We start from the raw sequence: 18,061 nt of genomic DNA on the forward strand, positions 1-18,061 counted from the left end.
CAAATTCGGATTAAGGGTTTCAAATATTTACTCTCTTCCTACTAGACTAACCTCTTGAGGTTACACTAATCAGAATATTAGACGGCCAATAGTTATTATTTTTAATTAGGATGATGTTTCAAGAGGCAATTTATTGTTTTAAGTAGAATATCGCTTACAAATTAGTTTATGTGTATTTCTCTCATTTCTTAAAGTGCATTGAGGATATGATTTTTTTTTTTTATTCTAAATATATGGTTTTGTTTTTGTGGCATATTTTTTATGTAACATTTATTATGACAAGTTGATAAGAAAAATGTCCTTTGTCCGTTATGCAATCAAAGTTTGAATCTCTCTTTCTATTTGTACCCGTAATTTAAATTAATTAAATATGATCATTGCTCGAATAAACAAAAAATACATAATGCACATATGTATTTTTCATATACAAGTTAATTATTATCGCATAATCTAATATCTTAGTAGATAGGCTATTCAATTTCTACCAATGCGTTCTGAGTTCGAAACTCTCCTCTTATAATAGTCTGAAACTCCCATCCTCTCCTCAATAATAATGATTAAAAATAAAAATAAAAATAGTTTTATTATTATCCACCGTCACCGGCCCACCCCCTTGACAGTTGTCGTCATGGAAGGTTTTGTAATTTGCTTACGGTTGATACAGAATCAATCTACGCAGGACTTTGAAGACAACAAAAGAGTGCAGACGAATAACATTTTCTTCTGCAGCCTGTCATTAGTCATTGCATGGTTGAAATTGAAGGGTATACGCCAAATTCCGCAGGGTCTTACTCTTAGTACTATTTGCTGCATTAAGGAATATGCATGCCACACGACAAAGTATTCCAACGTATGATAGGCTAATCTTACCTTCCAAAGTCCTAATTTAATTTTGGTCTTTGTTTTTGTTTTATTTATTTAATCTGATAGTTAGAAATTATAAAGAAAAGAAAAAGTGTGCGAGAGATTTAAATGAGTGTGTGAAAGTCATCTCTCTAAATTAAATTGCTAGAATATTCTTTCCGTGTTTCAGCAATACGAGATGAGAGTTGGTTTTTGTTTTGAGAAATGCTAACTAGCTAAGTACTTTTATTTATCGAACCAAAATTCAAATTCGAGCAAAAAAGAAAACACTAACATAAACAACTGATTTAATTGTAATTACTAATTAGTCCCATTAATTCCCAGTTCCAAACAATAGTGTATTGCATCATCCACTTCATGTATGTTAATTCATTTTGTTCGATTGTGTGATAGGTATTTTTGCTTGGGGTTATTAATCCAACTTTTAACTTTAGCATGGACTGGTAGCTAGTTCATCAGCTTGGCATGACCTGCAAGGTTGGCATGGTTTGCCACACCCTGTCCAGTGGTTCAATCGCCTCATAAGTTGCTGGCTACTGAAAACTAGAAGCCACAGTTGAAACGTTTGAATGGGGGTAGTTTCGTAACATTATTATTGTTCAAATGGAAACCCTAATAGCTAGTGGGAAGGTTCATCATTCAGATATTGTGAGAGCTGCCCAAGTTTGATGGAATACGACACTTACTACTCTTCTTTCAACAGCGAATCATGATTCTTGTTTTAAGAATCATGCTTCACTGCTGAAAAACTAATAACAAATGAACACGTGGAAAACAGGAAAGTGTTTGGATTTCATTGATCATTAGTGATTGGATTTCAGCAACACTTGCTGATCTTCTTTCGTATGTGTTGCCTCACTTAACTCAAATGAACGTACTTCTTTGGTTTGAAAACAGGGAAGTGCTTGTCATCTCATTGCTATACCCTAAAAAGAATTCATCACTAATGAAGCTCACTGCAATAGGTTGTATAAAACAAACTCACCCACCAAACTATAGTGGTGCCATGTGAAAACCAACACAAGTGAGTACAATGAGGTGTCACAAAATCATACAAAGCACCCGAATTCCAGAAGGAACGATACATATAGATGCATTGAGTCATTGACCTTGTTGTGCTTTAGGTTGGCCGACTCAGAAAATGATATGTACTTTGGGGCGGTGCATGCGTGCAGCGAGTGCCATGAAATGGTCAAAAGTCCAAACACACAGTTGCCAAAACCTACTTTGTACTATAATATATCTGCATGCACGGTTGATAGTATTGGCAAACCACATGAACCACTAGTATATAATGTCCAACCACTACTTTTAAATTTAATTAACTACCAAAATAAAGGAGAGTAACTTAGATGGATCAGGTACACTAATGCAGTGGCATTCACTAATACAAATATGATATAGCAATTTTATTTCACATGATATTGTATTGTTAGATCAGATACACCGTCACAACGACATTTCAGTCTAATAATTTAATATCATGTGTTAATCTCACTTCGTAGGCTATTGTGTTATTAGATTAGGATGTTAGTATCCAAGGTCTATCTAAATCATTTTCCAAAAATAAGGAAATTGATGTTGCCTGCTCATTTGCTCTATCATTAAATTGCTCTGATGAGTCTCGTACAAACGATAGGATAATGTACATTAAATTTATCTAAACTAAAGGAGAATTCCAACATAAAACTTTAGATGCATAGACAAATACTCTTACCAGTTGAACTACAAGCCACTTATTAATGAGTCTCGTCTTTTAACCAATAGTTTCATACCATTATCCCATTGCTAAATCAAGAAAATTGACCTAGCTCATACAGATTTTTTGCTAGCTACACACCAAAATGGTAGGCACGGCACAACGCACTACCGTTTAGTGGCCACCTCACAAGAAAAAAATGCAAGTTTTTCGATATATTGATATGTTAGAAAGTTCAATTACCAAACAATAATAGTCGTAAAAAAAGTTTTCAAAGTAACAACGTATATTTTGATCCTTGGATCAAGTTTTATATACAAGCAATTTATGGAGGGGAAATCAAACCAATCCTGAATAAAAAGAAAAACGATCTTAACCACTTGAGCTACAAGTCTTTGTATGTGACACTCAACATTAGCGATAAATAGAATCAAGTATTTGTGCTTTACGGCTTGGCTAAATGTCGCGTGATGTTTTAATATCCCACATTTATAGCCATAAGAACTTCTTTTTATATTAAACTTAAATGTTTAAATCTCATTGTTCATTTTTTGGATTACTCATTGTTCATTCTTTGTGTGTCACACTGCAGCTGCAACTGAAGCGTGTGCGATTTGTGATGTCGTGTCGGCTTGCATTGACAATGGGTTTGATAAAGTGATTATCGAATCCGATGCCAAGGTGATTATCCAAATGCTTAGGAGCGAATTGCCTTACGACTTTAGCCTTGAATGTATACTTGGTGATATTGAGATTCTAGAACGAAGGTTGACATCTGTTTCGTTCGTGTTCGTGTCTAGAGAGAGCAATCGTGCTGCTCACTCGGTGGCTAAGTACGTATTTAAGGAGGGTCGAGCTTTTGTCTGAGTTTGAATTGGTCCAGAATTTTTGTTTAACTGTCTTGCTCAAGATGTAAACATTTCTATTTAAATTTTTTATATTTCTATCTTTGAAAAAAAAAAATGTTACGTTGCATTGTAAAAAGAGAGTTTTAACGAAAAGTTCGCGGTACTGTTCACTTTAATGAAAAACCACATTTTTATACTAAAAAGTCAAACCTGTACTATTTACTTTACTCTTTATTTTGCCCTTATCATTAAAACTTAAAGTTTTCAAATCTTTTTCATTAGATTTCCTTTGTAAAAGTCTTAGACATTTTTGACATACTTACATCATTGCAGTGGGAAAGATTTAATTATGGTCCGAGTGGTGTTGGGTTATAGATGTTGACAGCTCCTTTTTTAGGGGACTGGGATCAACAAAATGCTGCTGTCTCAGACAAGCACCTTGGCAATTTGACACAATCACAAGCCCTACTAAGTTACTCAAACAAACCTACAACCTAATTCTTATTTTAGGTCTGGGATGGTCCAATCTGGTTTGATTTTTATGTCAGGTTTATCATTAGGCTATTGATTATGATTAAAATTCTAACCTGTGAACCGACGACGTTTTATCTCAGTGGAGTAAAGTAATTATGTTTATACATTCTGATTCAAATTTGACTTTCACAAATTATTTTTTCATAACAACTAAGACCATCTTCAAACGAGGGCTGGTCAGAGGGCTCGTTTTAGCCCTCTGGCCCTTCAAGAAATTAATATTTTAATGAACAGTATAGGGCCATATTTACCTCTGTCTCCAATCGAGGGCCATAAGGCTCGTTTTAGTCCTGTCACAAAAAACCGTCTCCAACCGAGGACCAAAGGGCCAAACATAATTTATTATTTAAATTTAAAAAATACAACAACTTAAATTTAAAAATTACAACGATAACTGGCCCAAAAAACCAAAAAAATTAGAACTTAAATTTAATGAATGGTTTAGGTATTTATAGGGAAAAAAAATAGAATTTTTAAGAATTAAAAAAAAAAAAAAATTGAATACAACGGCTAGCTGACTAGCCATTGTATTCAATTTTTTTTTTTTTTAAGCAATCCTGTCGGTTATAACCGACATGATTGCTCTATTTTCTGCAGCCAGTCAGCCCTCCAGCCCTATAGCCCTCTCCAATTCCGTGAGGCCCTCTCAGATTCCACAGCCCTTTGGCCTAGCCCTTGGTTGGAGACGGTTTTCGGGCTATTTTCAACCCTTTGATCCTTTGGACCTTTTAGTTGGAGATGACCTAACTATATTAATACTACTTACTAATATTATTGCTCTACTAAAAAAATGTCTAAAATGTGATGTTTAGTAATTCAAGTTTGCATCGTAAACTATCGTGCAAATTTTTACTTTGATAACCAAAATAGAATTAAGAAAAACCTTTGCATAGGTTTCCACCTCAATTTGATGGGAAATTTTAGAGAACGGAGAAGAAGACGCAGGACATAAAATATTAGAATTTAAACTCATTTATAAGTGATAAATAATATAATGAGTATCGCTATTATTTATGGGTACAACAAAAATATTTCAATATTTGTCATAAACTAATACGATTTTCAAAATATGTGGAACTAAGATGTGTATTTAAGCATGGAAAATAGTTTCTCTCAATACCCTCAAGTAAAAGTGGTGCTCCTTATCTTATTTATCATTGTTAGATGAGTTTAATTTCGAAAGTTGTGTAGTGTATAGATATAAATCTCAAAATTCAAAATCATACAATGATACGAGTAGGATGTTAAGCATTACGACGACTTGAAGGTGGTAAACAAAAATGCACCCTCAAAAGAGTTCAAATCTTCTGTACGCATTTTGTACGTGGCCTCTCTGTGACCTCTATAATTAATTGGCACATGTTTATAAACTTACCGCTTCTTAATTTTGTTGTAATAAGTTCAACACCTATCGATCACCGACGGAGACCACAGAGATGTGGCCACACAAAATAGGAGCCGAAAATTAAAAATCCCCTTAAGCCTACGTATGCTTATTTGCAAATGGGTCATGAGGGTTGGGCCCAATAATAGCATTAATAAGAGAAAATGAAGTCCATATGCAAATGACGACCAAAGCTCTAAGCCGAAACCAGTTTCCATCCCAAGACTTCATTCAAAGTTACATTTGCAGCTCGCAGCAGAGGAAGCTCCCCCAACAATGGCGACCCCCAAAAAAGACATACCGCCAAAGAAAACCAAAGAAGCAAAGAAGCCGAGCACCAAATCCCCGCCGCCGAAGAAAACCCAGCAAACAAAGAAGCCGACCATGGCCAAGGCAAAAACCCCTGAGAAAAAGAAGCCGAGCAGCGCCAAGAAATCCACCAACATAAACAAGATCACCAGCAACGGAAATGCGAGAGAATCCGACGTCGAGGCGGTTCCGTCGCTGAGCTCCGAGTCCCGGAGAGGCGCAGAGCAGAACGGGGGTAAAATTACGAAAACGCCCACCACGAAGTCGAAGAAGGGCAAGGAGAAAGGAAAGCGAAAGCGAGAGGGGGAGGTCGCAGATGAAGAGGAGGTGAAGGCGTATACGTTTCCGATGGAACGTGTGAGGAGGATTATCAGAAGCGAGGATTCGGATTTGCGGATTAGCAACGACGCCGTTTTCCTCATCAACAAAGCCACCGTAACTTTCTGACTTTTCTCTCAATTTCCGAATTAGGGTTTTCATTTTTTTTAATTAATTTTTCGAATTTGGGGTTGCAGGAGAAGTTTCTGGAGAAGTTCTGTGAAGAATCACATGCGTGCTGTGTTAAGGACCGGAGGAAGGCTATTGCTTACAAGCACCTAGGTAATTTTCTCCTCCTCACTATGAATGTATTATTTATTTATTGGATTTTAATTAGATATTTGAATTTTCATTTTTTATTTCGTCTGTGATTACTGCATTGTTATGAGTACTGAACATTTTGATCAAATGGGTATTTGAAATGATCAAAATTTTCTCAAATGTTATACTGCTATAGCGTTCTTATGGTTCGGCTTCGAGATTTAAGGTATTTTTTACATGCTTTGTTCAAAATCGAAATGGAGTTAGCATTTCGATTTCCTCATGAAATGGAGAGGTCCCGTTGGTGAATCCTCTCATTGTGTGATGTAAATTGTACCGTCAATCATGTTTATATAGCGGTTAGGAAGTGCAACCATAGAACTCCTCTGGGTAGGATTGGAGAGTCTTGTTCAAAATGATCTCTGACTTGTTATGTACATGGTTGCCATCAGTTTATGTGCATCGGGTAATTGGATTTAGTTATGAACAGAATGTAGCCGTCGTTGCTAGCGTCATGTTGTATTTCTCTGGCATGTTGATGAAATTGTGCTTACAACAAAAGCCTACCAATATGTATTGTTAAGAGGAACAAGGTTTTGGTTTGGATTGTCCAATGTCAAACAAATATTTGACAATATGAAAACTTCGAGTGCAGAAGATTTTGTTACGAGTTAAGAACCACTATTTTGATTTTCCTTTGTGTTTGAAAAAGGCCTCTAGCTGCCGTGCTGAAAACGTTTTTCGTTTTCGATTTCTAGACAGATGATTTTCTCGTCACAGTTACTAGAAACTGGATTTCTAAACTTTGCTTACAGTTCCTCTTTCTAACGCAGTCAACAGGGGAATGCTAATTCTTGAAACATTAGTATTACTGTATCAGGGTTTTTTTGGAAGTAGAAGACATCGTTGTTGGTTATTGCAAGTTACATTAGTTCCCAGTCATATTAACATGCTTTCTTCTTGTTTCAGCCACAGTTGTTTCTAAACGAAAGAGATACGACTTCCTTTCAGGTATCTTTTATGCTTGCACTCAATCCTCCTCCTAATTAAAAATATGACTTTTGGTCTACCATCATTTATGCTGTCTAATGCACAATCGTTAACAGATTACGTTCCGGAGAAGGTAAAAGCCGAGGATGCATTGGCAAAGAGAAAATTAGCCGAAGCAAAAGCAGGGTAGGAGTTCCAGAACATACTAAATGGAGACCACTAGGAAATTTGCAACCTTGTACTATTGTACAATGTATTGGATGCACTTGTTCTTCATCCACTTTTGCAAGTGCACATAACATACATGAACTTAGTTCATGGTATTTTGGAAGATCATAATTTTTCCCGACGATGAAAAATTCGGCGTTATGGGTACATTAGATGGTATGTCAGCTGGTGAAGTGTGCGAGTGAAGTCGGAGTCTCGCTGTCGATGCGTAGCTATAGCTGTTTTTCTGTAATATTTTCAGAAATCTTACGAGAAACGTGTAAGATTCATGCCAGGGTACTTGTCCTGCCAACAGTGTACAAGATGTTCTATCCTTTTCATTGTCGTGTTTTTACGTAAGCACGATCCTTCATCCCCCGTTTCTCCCATATATTTTTGTCTCTCTTTACAAAATGTTAAGGCTTTTTAATCAAAATGGTCATTGAGATTGTTTAAAACCGATAGAAGTAGTTTCCGAGATTGTCCATGGGCAATCATTTTGATCATTCTATGAGAAATCTTTATTAAATTCAAAAAACCAGTTCAAGGGATTTTGACGAAAATACCCTTAATTCAATAGAGTTTTGTCACGACCATAATAATTGACTGTAGGCAATCTTAAAGACCAAAATACTGATTATGCAAATCTCGAGAACGATTTTGGCTAAAACACCATAGGAAAATTATACCGGTCCTGTTAAACACCATAGAAAACTTTCTTTTATACGAATCACATCCGAAGTACATACCGATGCTAGTTTTAAAGCGAAACACTCAAACACCATCGCAGGCAACTCCGATATCGCTTTTATTCTGGCCATGGTGACCATTACAAGAATACAGATTATCTGAAGTATTTATAACTTGAAAGGAAAACGAAAAGATTTTGCCTCTGCAGATGCAAAACAATGGGTATTTGTACATGTATTGTCCTATAGAAAAGCAGTCAACAGCAAGTGAATATTGTGAGTTGTAAGTTGTAAACCTACCTTTGCAAAAACCTAAACGCAATACAATTATGCCCTGTGCATCTCTCTCTACCCCTCTTTCCGCGCCTCTTATCTAAAAGCAAACGTCGTTTGTCACCGTTGAGCTAGATCATAGCCATCAACTGAAACAACTCAATGACCTGGTATGCTACGTATGGCAATCTGAAGGAACCAAGTTGCTGGAAGCGGCATAATTACAGATTCAAACGGCAAATCAGCACTACGGAAGGTACCCCAATCGACTGCTTTTCGATATTTCCTTGAAATTAAAAGCACCACCTTTGCCTGTCAGTGGCTTTTGCTCCTTTGAAGTAGCGCCGAGCAGGGATTGTGGGTTGTTTGATTTACTTTCGGTGAATGGCTTGCTTTTTGCCGGTTCTGTGTAACCTTTGCCTGTGAGGAGTTGGTCCTTCGGACTAGCACCTAGCAGGGCTTCTGCGTTTATTTTAGTTTCAGGCTCACCGGGTCTCATCCAAATTTTCACATGCCCCTCCCAAGACGCGGTGAGAATAGCATCCTCTGTGAAAAGTAATCCGGATAGGGGCTCAGAATGAACGCAGTGGGACACCAGTGGGGAGAGCTTTGGAATGTCCCGCATGCTGGGAGCAGGTTGAAGAGTGCCAATGGGGTAAACGCTGTCCCAATGGGATGACTGGCTACCTGTGCTGAATGTTGGAGATCCACCAAGTGAACTTCGGCGAAGTGGCACTACAATCTCATCCATTGGCAGGTCCCATAAGAGCAATTTTGTGTCCTGTAAACACGTGTATGAGAGGTGGAAGTAGAAAGACAAGCGAAGCAGATTGAAAAAAGAGAGCACAACAAAAGCAGAAAAAGATTTCATGGCCTATTTTAGGTTCATAAAAGTAAATCATGTCCCAATTTCTTTCTTTGAAAATCCCGCACCTGGATGTTAGATTGTTTATTTGGACTTAGGCAATTGTCTCCATAAAAAAACGAAACAAAAAATTGGACAGTTATAAGTAATTTGATACTAACCAGCACGAGCAAAAGTTTAAAAGAATATGTAGTTTAGCTGTTCGATGGGGAGGGAATTTGATTGATAAAGATATTATAAGCTGATAAAGACAAGCCCTTGTCGACAGAGAAAAAAGAAGGTAAACATAAGCCCTCAACTGATATTATCTTTAAACATATTAAGCATGGCATATCATCTCAGTGTTTACTTTAGGCAAGGATGAGACGAGGACAGCAAATACCTGACCCACAGAACCAAAACGGTAAACAATATTTTCTTCCGTGTCATCTGAACTTGGTGGTGACCAATATGAATCAAAAGCAACACCACTGACCTGCATACATCAGGGCTGAAAGGTGTAAGATGTCGAGTTTTTGACAAATCAACAAGAGGGGGAGAGAGAGAGAGAACTCAATAAACATTTGCAAAAGTTCTGCTGAAACTGTACCCATGAGTTGTGGCCTTCACCCCAAGCTACTACTTTTCTATCTTCCATGCTCCACACGGTAACAAGATCCTCTTCCCCTCCTGTCAAAATGTATTTCCCATCCGGACTGAGAAACAACACATCATGAAGGTCAAATATGAACATCATAGTGATACAACACATTCAGTCTGACGAAAATTCATATGAACATGTCATGTGGAACGCAAGTATAACTTTCTGGATATACTAATGACAGGACTTCGGCCAGTATAATTCATGTATCAAGGAAAAAATATATTTTTATCTTTTTACCTCCACGCGCAACACAGAAGAGCACCATAATAACTCTTGCCACCGAATACTAGTTGTTCTTTTGAGTAGTCAAACACTCGCAAATAGCCTACATGTAGCACCTAATATCAGTACCAATTAACAGACGCACTCATCCACAAAGTCACAAGCCTAACAGATTGAGAAATACCATCTCTACCGACAGTTGCCAAATTTGCCCCATCTGCTGAGTAAACAATGCTGTTTATTGAACCTTGGCAAATATGCCATCTGGAAATTGGATTACTCTGCAGATAAACCATCAAATGAAAAAGTGGGGAAAAAGAAACCTGAAGGAAGATGGTAAACAGTTCTATATCTGGTTCTTGTATAAGCTTGAGGAAATAACAAAAGTTCCAACTATCAGCCAAACTTCATAACCTATATGGCAGTATTGCAGCAGCTAACACAAAAATGTGGAAAATGTAGGCCAATAGGCAGTGACGGTAATGATATTATTTGAACTTGGTCATAATAGTATGTACTTTAAAAGCCAATCTTTTGAATAAGCAGACAATTACGTATAATAATGCTTTACTTAACATGCGAAGAAATTTTATACATTGATATTACCTTACTGGATCTTGCATGAGCCACCGAAAATTGAGTATGATCCTTTATAGCTGGGAAAGAAGAATCACCAGCACTTTCCTTACTCTAAAATGAATTAATGCCGATTTCAGTTCATGGAGTAAGGAAAACCAGGAAAGGATAAATAGCATTTGACATAGGAAAAATTAAAGCTTAAGGCTTGCCTTCTCATAGACATACAAATTTCCATCACCATGAGCAGCAACAAAGGTACTATTCCCTTTAGGAACCCACGCAACGCTGGTACACCGGCTGTTAAAACCAACTAGTTAGTTTGTGTATGAAGACTTGTAATCATAGGACTTGTGCCCCCAATTACACCAAAACAGATACCACAAAGAACATTCGAATAGCACATTCAATGAGAAAATAAATGCACTCTTCCCCCACCCCCGACAATGCATTTGGGTCTGTTGCTTCCAAATGTTATAACCTTTCCAAGCCGATAGCTAGAGTGATTACAATTTATTACATTAGCAAACTGTATTTGATACATGTACTTCTGGGGTAAAAAACCGGAAATGACAGATCGCCAAAAATAGGATTTTTCCTGGATAAGGAACTCTCAGCTCCACTTATGCAACAAGTGCTAGTTTGTTTATCTACCTTATGCCAAACGTACTTCTTGACCCACCAATTTCTCCGTAACACTATCAGGATTATATGCACACCATTAGTGATAATGTGCATTCCCGATACCTTTTTTCATCAACGAACTCATGAAATATAAGGAAATAAGGCAAAGTTGGGCAACAAACTTGCCTGCTAGTGACAGCACCTTCTTTGTTATAATGATGGGCACCAACAAGCTTCTTTCCAGAATCTTGCAATTGCTGCCTCAAAGACGCGGAATAGACTACAACACAAACAAAGTAAACAAGTCACACACAGCCTCATCATCACCAAAACCCCATTAAATCACATAGAAACAAAACTCCTTACTATCTCCAGAGCTCAATCCAATAAGCAAGTCATGCCCGTCCTTGGCCTCGGAATCAAAAGCATGGCACACCGGATTCGAATTGCTAAAATGCAATGACTTAATAGGATCCTACAAGCAAATTCCCCAAAACCCTTTACACAAATTTCCCCAAAACAAAAACCCAATTATCCAAACTCCACAAAAAAACCGATGCAACCCCAAGAAAACTGAAAATTACCTTATCAGGCGAATTGAGATCACTGATATAAACAGTATCCCCAACATTGAAAACCATAAACGATCCTTTACCGCCGAGATTCGAGTTAACAGCGTGGTGGGTCCCATTCGACCCGCCGAAATGAGCATACCTGCTACTCCCATTGCTGGTTCTGCTATATCCACTCCCTCCCACAAAGTTCAGAGCTTTGCCCCCGCTTCCTCCCAACAGCCTCGCCGCCGCCGACCGCACCCCGGTGGTGCTGAAACTCGGCGTCAGCGTAGGCTGGCTGCTAGGCTTGTCCTTAAGCTGCGCTACCGTCACCTAAAATTCACAACCAAACACTGACTAACTCCGAGTCAACAGAGACAGCAACAACATAACTAACACAACCGATTAATTAGGGCCTCGTTTCGCTTAATCCTACATTAAATTACATTAATTTCGTTTTTTTTTTTTGGGTACCTGAGAAATTGACTTGGCGTACGAGTAGGGGAGGAGGTTGGGCGGCCGAGTCTTCTCCGAGTGAAGTTTGTATCGGCCTTCTGGGGTTTTAAAATACGCCTTTATCAGAGATTGGGTCTGGGAATTTGTTGTGCCAGAAGAAGAAGACGACGTCGTTTGGGGCGTCGCCGTCGTTGACGATGATGCCGACGGCATCGGGCTCAGGCAGTTTTTGTTGTTGGCGTACCCGTTGTTGAACATCGTCGTTGAAATTAAAGGAATCACAGCCACCGACTGACAGAGAGAGACAACATCGTCGAGTGTTCTTTTTACCTGGTTTTTTGTTCTGCTTTTTGGTGAGGCGCGATCAGGTGGTGCGCCGGGTGTGGGTGTCTCCGATGAGGATGGGAAAGTAATCGAATGAAAGTGTGGTTTTTGTTTGGGGTGTTTGGAGCTTAGTTGACTTTGGGGTTTGGACTTTTCGGAAAGGAGATGGAGATGGAGATCGTCGGTATCTGGGACGGTGAGGGATATTCCACGTGTTGGCTGGCTGTGAATTTGGAGGAAATTTAAAAAAAAAAATGAAAGCATAATGCGAGATTTGTAATCGATATGACGTAGTTGGTGCTAATTAAATTGTTACTAATGTATTTATTAACGTAATTATTTAATGACACATCATATGATTTACAAATGTGATTTAAAATTTGATTTACTTAACAACTACAATGACGATTGTTGATAATTGAATTGTTACTAATGTATTTATTAACGTAATTATTTAATGACACATCATATGATTTAAAAATTAATTTACCTAGCAATTACCTAAACTCGTAAATTACCAATAAAACAATGTTTATCCTCCCCATCTTTAAGATCCAATGAGAATTCAAAGCGGAGTGTTATAACATAAAAAAATCTACGAGTTGGTGGATACCATCATACCTCTTCCAATTCACTCTTTGATTCTCTCTCTACCATGTGTTTAACATGTAAACATTGGATTATTGAGCTTGGCACAAACACAACCCATTTGTAATTCTTATGTAGAAATTGTGCCATATTCGTGGTCGTGTCAAAAAATAAATTACACAACTGCTAACTTCTTGAGTTTGAACTGTATTATGATGTCGTATCAAAATTATCACTTCAAAATATTTTTGAGAAATTAAAAAAAATAACCAAAATTTGGACCCCATATAGAATTATAGCCATCCTTTTAATTTTATTATAATTAGAACCAAAAGTTGACATAAAAATACTAATATACCCTTTTAACAACGAGGGAAGCAATTACGCCCACCATTGCAAAGATTAGAGTTGTAACCACAAAACTCGTTCTGGTGTTATATGATTCCAACACCTTTTCTTCTGGAAATCAACTCTGCAAACAATTGATCTATAAAAAGCACAATCCTTTTCTATAAATCTTGTTACAGATTAGAGCCCAATTTGATTTTAACGTGTACTTTAATCCAATTTGATATTCAACAAAGAGAAATGCAAGAGGGAAAGAAGGGGGGAGAGCTTACTGCTTAGTGGTTACCTTGAATAAATGATATGATTGTCTTCGAAAAACAAATTGTAACGTTGCGTGAGGCTCCAACCTCTGGGTTTTGCTAGGATGGGAAGAAGATGACAAAGATTGGGATTTTTGAAAATTTAGAATAGTAACTGTTAATATCAGATAGAAAAATAACCAAGAACTTAATAAAACTTCTCATCAGAAATTGGCTGAACTTTTGAGCTTTTTGAGAGGGCTAGAATTGTCTAGGTTGCTGAAGTGAGGCTTTGAATTTCTTTGGATTTGTTTTGTAAAAAGTTTTAATCATAAGGGTGTATTAGTACTTTTATATTAGATTTTGGTTATAATTATCATGAATTTAAAAAGGTGGCTATAATTCTATATAGAGTTCTAATTTTGGTTATTTTTCCAAATTTCCCAATATTCTTTCAATGATGTTTTATCGCAATAACAGAAATTAATCATGTTTATACACCATGGTGTCTAATAAAAAGGTGTCCTTTTAATTTTGATATGCCTTTGCTATTTGGGTCGGCTTAGCTCTAGGTGGGTTTCTAATATGGGCTAATACTTGTGATAGACTTTTAACTGGTCTTGTAAGATCCATTACCATTCAAGGTGTGGGAGGACAAATGAATGGGCTGTTCCCTCCTTGGGCTGAGGCAATAGTCCCGCCTATTTTGCATTGGGCTCATGAGAGGTATGGCCAAAAGAGGTTGAAATATCACTGTGAATCTTTCCATCCTCAGAAATGTGAACTGTCGTGGCGAAACCACTAACTAATCCTTTTTTTAGGAAAATAAGAAAAGAAAAGAAAAAAACGTGAGCCAAATTTTGCATTGGGCTACAACCTAGGGCAGCCCTACCATGATTCTGCCGAGTACTTGAAAGAACTGTAGGATGCATTTTCCCTTTAATTTAGTTTGTTTTTCTATCCAAAAAAAAAAAAAAAGAGTTGAGTTTCTGTATGAGTATCCAAAAAGTCATAGATGAAAGTTTTGACGTAATGTGGCCTTGGCCGTAGTAAAGGTGGCTAAGACAGTGTCTCCCCCCCTTCACCTATTTTGAAATCTGGCAAATTTTATATATCAAGTTGGCGTTAGGTTTTAAGGAATATATCATGCTTAGTTCTTTTAGGATAGGTCACAAACTTAATTGCAAGATGACCATAGTAACAAATAAAAGATAGGGAAGAGTACCATATTGTCCTCAAGCTTACTTCTTGTAGGATTTTTTTTTTTTTTTTTTGCACAAATAATATTATCTACACCAAGAAGAAGTGGGGTAGGCTTAGCCGTACAATGGGTTAAGCAATAATAATATGGTTCAAATACTCTTTTGGCGAGAATCGAACTTAAGACATCTCACTTACAAATGAAGAGGAATACAACTAGACTGTAGTATTAAGTGACACTTGTTTAAGAGTGTTAGAGATTGGGGTTGACTTTCCAATTTCAGGGAATTAGAAGGTCCGTGAAGGTCTGGGGTTTGCCATTTTGAGTTTAGAGTTTTACAATGTCATCTGGAAGGTTAATGGCTCATACAGCCTCTTGATGGTTGGGTTGGGCATTTTTATAATTTTAACTAACAAATTAGTTCGACTTTTCATTTAATAACTAAACTTAAAAAATGAAATTTTAATTGAAATTATTTTGTTGGTATACAAACTTAAAGGTCCCAAATCCCCTCCCCCCTCCCCATATTCAAAATCAAATTAGGCTACCGCTCGGAAAAAAAAAAAAAAAAAGATTTTGACTTTTTAGTATTTATGTAACTTTATATATCTAAAGTTATGATGTAATATAAAAATTAGTAGCTGCTTCAATGAAACACATAGAAATGAAATTTCAGAATCACAATAGCTAATGTCAACTGATAGATGTAGAGGTAAGGCCCCATCACCCAAAGAGAAAATAACAACAAAACTTTAAGAAAGCAAATGGAAAGCAATAAGATTTGTGAAGGTGACCTACTTGGAGCAATCATCAGCAGATCAGCAGATAGCAAGGGAGTTTTCATCCATGAGTATGAGGTTGGCCCATAGGGATTTCACAACTTGCATATCGTCATCAATCATCGTCATGCTCCTTCTGAGAAAGTAAAAAGCCATACTTCTTCCTTTTGATTTTGCGGCTTGCAGTGCATGCATATACAAGTGTAAACAAAGCAATCATGCACTTACTAACCAGCTTTATTTGCCCACACCCACTTGATTTTCCCTCTGGTTTTTTTCTTCTTTCCCAAGCAAACCAGTAGCTCTGACACCATAATCTCACAATACATGCATATCCTCTCCCTCTCAAGAAAATAAGACATGCCCTCTCTCACCTAATACCTCCTCTCCGACCGCTTATATAAACGCTCTCTTTTTCTCCAAACTCATATCAGACATTTATGCGCAAAATATCAAACACATCCCACCACACTTAAATATGATGAAGCAACGATATCAGCCTCTCTTCTTACTCACACTCCTACTTATCTTCCTCTCCCATTGCACCAAAACCCTAGCCCAAGGCCCTGCTGCTGCCCCGGCAATCACCAGCCCGGTGGCCGTTCCGGTACCACCAGCCAACGCCCCGGCACTAACCAGCCCGGCGGCCATTCCGGCACCACCGGCCAACGCCCCAGCGCCACCAGGCCCAACCAACGTCACCAAAATCCTTGAAAAGGCAGGAGGCTTCAACGTTTTAATCCGCCTTCTAAAAACCACCCAAGTCGATAACCAGCTTTACGGCCAGCTCAACAAATCCGGCACTGAATTTACACTTTTAGCCCCGTCCGACAGCGCCTTCTCTAAACTCAAAGGTGGATCCATGAACTCCCTCAGCGTTGAACAAAAAGTCAAGCTCTTGCAATTCCATCTAATCCCAGATTACCTCACTACCCAAAACTTCCAAACTGTGAGCAATCCGGTGAGAACCCAAGTCGGAGACGGTTCCGAGTACCCGCTAAACATCACCACATCAGGCAAGACAGTGAACATTTCAACTGGCCTTGTCAACACTTCAATCTCAGACACTGTCTACTCTGATGGTCAATTGGCTATTTACCAAGTTGAAAGTGTGCTCCAACCCTATGGTATTTTTGCTCCCAAGCTTCGGCTGCCGTCACCGGCATCCGCTCCTGGAGAAGAAAAGCCTAAGGAGGAGCCTTCTCTTGACCCTGTTGCTGAAGTGAAGTCTGGTGCTGTGCCTACAATGAATATCCCCAAGATTAATGGCATTGTCTCTATTGGAGTTGCATTATTAGCTGCTGCAGCTATAAACTTTTTGTGACGAACTGGCTGGCTGTGAATTTGGAGGAAATCAAAGAAATAAAAAGCATAATGCTTGGGAGACCATATGTTTAAACTATATTTTGTGAATTATATGACGTTATTGGAGTGTTGATTAAAATCCTTATTTCTTATTAGTAACACATTACATAATTTACAAAATTTGATCTAAATTTTTTATCTACATAGCATTACCTAAACTCGTAAATTACCAGCAAAACAATGCTTATCCTCCCCATCTTCAAGATCAAACGAAAATTCAAGGCGGAGTGTTATAACTTAAAAATGTATGAGTTGGTGGATGATCATAATAACTCTTCCAGTTCACTCTTTGATTTCTCTATACCATAATGTGTTTAACATGTAAAAATGGGATTATTGAGCTTGGTACAAATGCAACCCACTTGTAATTCTTATTTAGAAATTGTACCATATTCATGGTCGTGTCAAAAAATGAGTTACACAACCGCTAACTTCATGAGTACAAACCTTATTATGATGTTGTGTCGTAAATTGTCACACTTAAATATCATTTTACTTAGATAATACTTTATGACAGTGACAAAAATCAATGATGCAGTTAGGTGCAATAAAAAAGATGTCCTTTTAATTTTGATATGCATTTGCTATTTGGGTCGGCTAATCTCTAGTTGGGTTTCTAATATGGGCTAATATTTGATTTTAACTGATCTCGTAAGATCCATTGCCATTCAAGATGTGAGAAGACAAATGAACGGGCTGTTACCTTTTTGGGCCAAGGCAAGAGTACTGTCTATTTTGCATTGGGCTCACGAGAGGTAATGCATTTTTTTTTTAAATTTTAACAAACGACGTTATCTTTATTAAGGAAATGAAGGAGTGGGCTAAACCTGACAATATGCTTGCTAAAATAATGTAGTTCAACTTCGCCTTTGGCGAGAATTAAACCTAAGACTTCTCATTT

General features: G+C 37.7%; 3 protein-coding genes across 3 annotated transcripts; 2 read left to right on the plus strand and 1 right to left on the minus strand.

The window, feature by feature from the left end:
- The first annotated feature begins 5,530 nt into the window (after window positions 1-5,530).
- LOC137715815 (DNA polymerase II subunit B3-1) lies at window positions 5,531-7,753 on the plus strand. Its single transcript, XM_068455163.1, has 4 exons — window positions 5,531-6,073; window positions 6,154-6,238; window positions 7,187-7,228; window positions 7,324-7,753. The coding sequence occupies exons 1-4, from the start codon at window positions 5,606-5,608 to the stop codon at window positions 7,395-7,397; spliced, it is 669 nt and encodes a 222-aa protein (XP_068311264.1). The 5' UTR covers window positions 5,531-5,605; the 3' UTR covers window positions 7,398-7,753.
- A 445-nt stretch (window positions 7,754-8,198) lies between these two features.
- Window positions 8,199-12,761, minus strand: LOC137715422 (probable catabolite repression protein creC). Its single transcript, XM_068454752.1, has 11 exons — window positions 12,335-12,761; window positions 11,891-12,193; window positions 11,673-11,781; window positions 11,493-11,586; window positions 10,895-10,982; window positions 10,713-10,796; window positions 10,291-10,387; window positions 10,122-10,209; window positions 9,831-9,936; window positions 9,624-9,716; window positions 8,199-9,157 (listed from the first exon to the last, which is right to left on the minus strand). The coding sequence occupies exons 1-11, from the start codon at window positions 12,572-12,574 to the stop codon at window positions 8,624-8,626; spliced, it is 1,836 nt and encodes a 611-aa protein (XP_068310853.1). The 5' UTR covers window positions 12,575-12,761; the 3' UTR covers window positions 8,199-8,623.
- Window positions 12,762-16,273: 3,512 nt separating this feature from the next.
- Window positions 16,274-17,119, plus strand: LOC137714785 (fasciclin-like arabinogalactan protein 12). The gene has a single exon (XM_068453923.1). It carries the CDS (start codon window positions 16,274-16,276, stop codon window positions 17,117-17,119), a length of 846 nt encoding a protein of 281 aa, XP_068310024.1.
- The last annotated feature ends 942 nt before the right edge of the window (window positions 17,120-18,061 follow it).

This window comes from Pyrus communis, chromosome 14 (assembly GCF_963583255.1).
Source record: "Pyrus communis chromosome 14, drPyrComm1.1, whole genome shotgun sequence".
NCBI lineage: Eukaryota > Viridiplantae > Streptophyta > Magnoliopsida > Rosales > Rosaceae > Pyrus > Pyrus communis.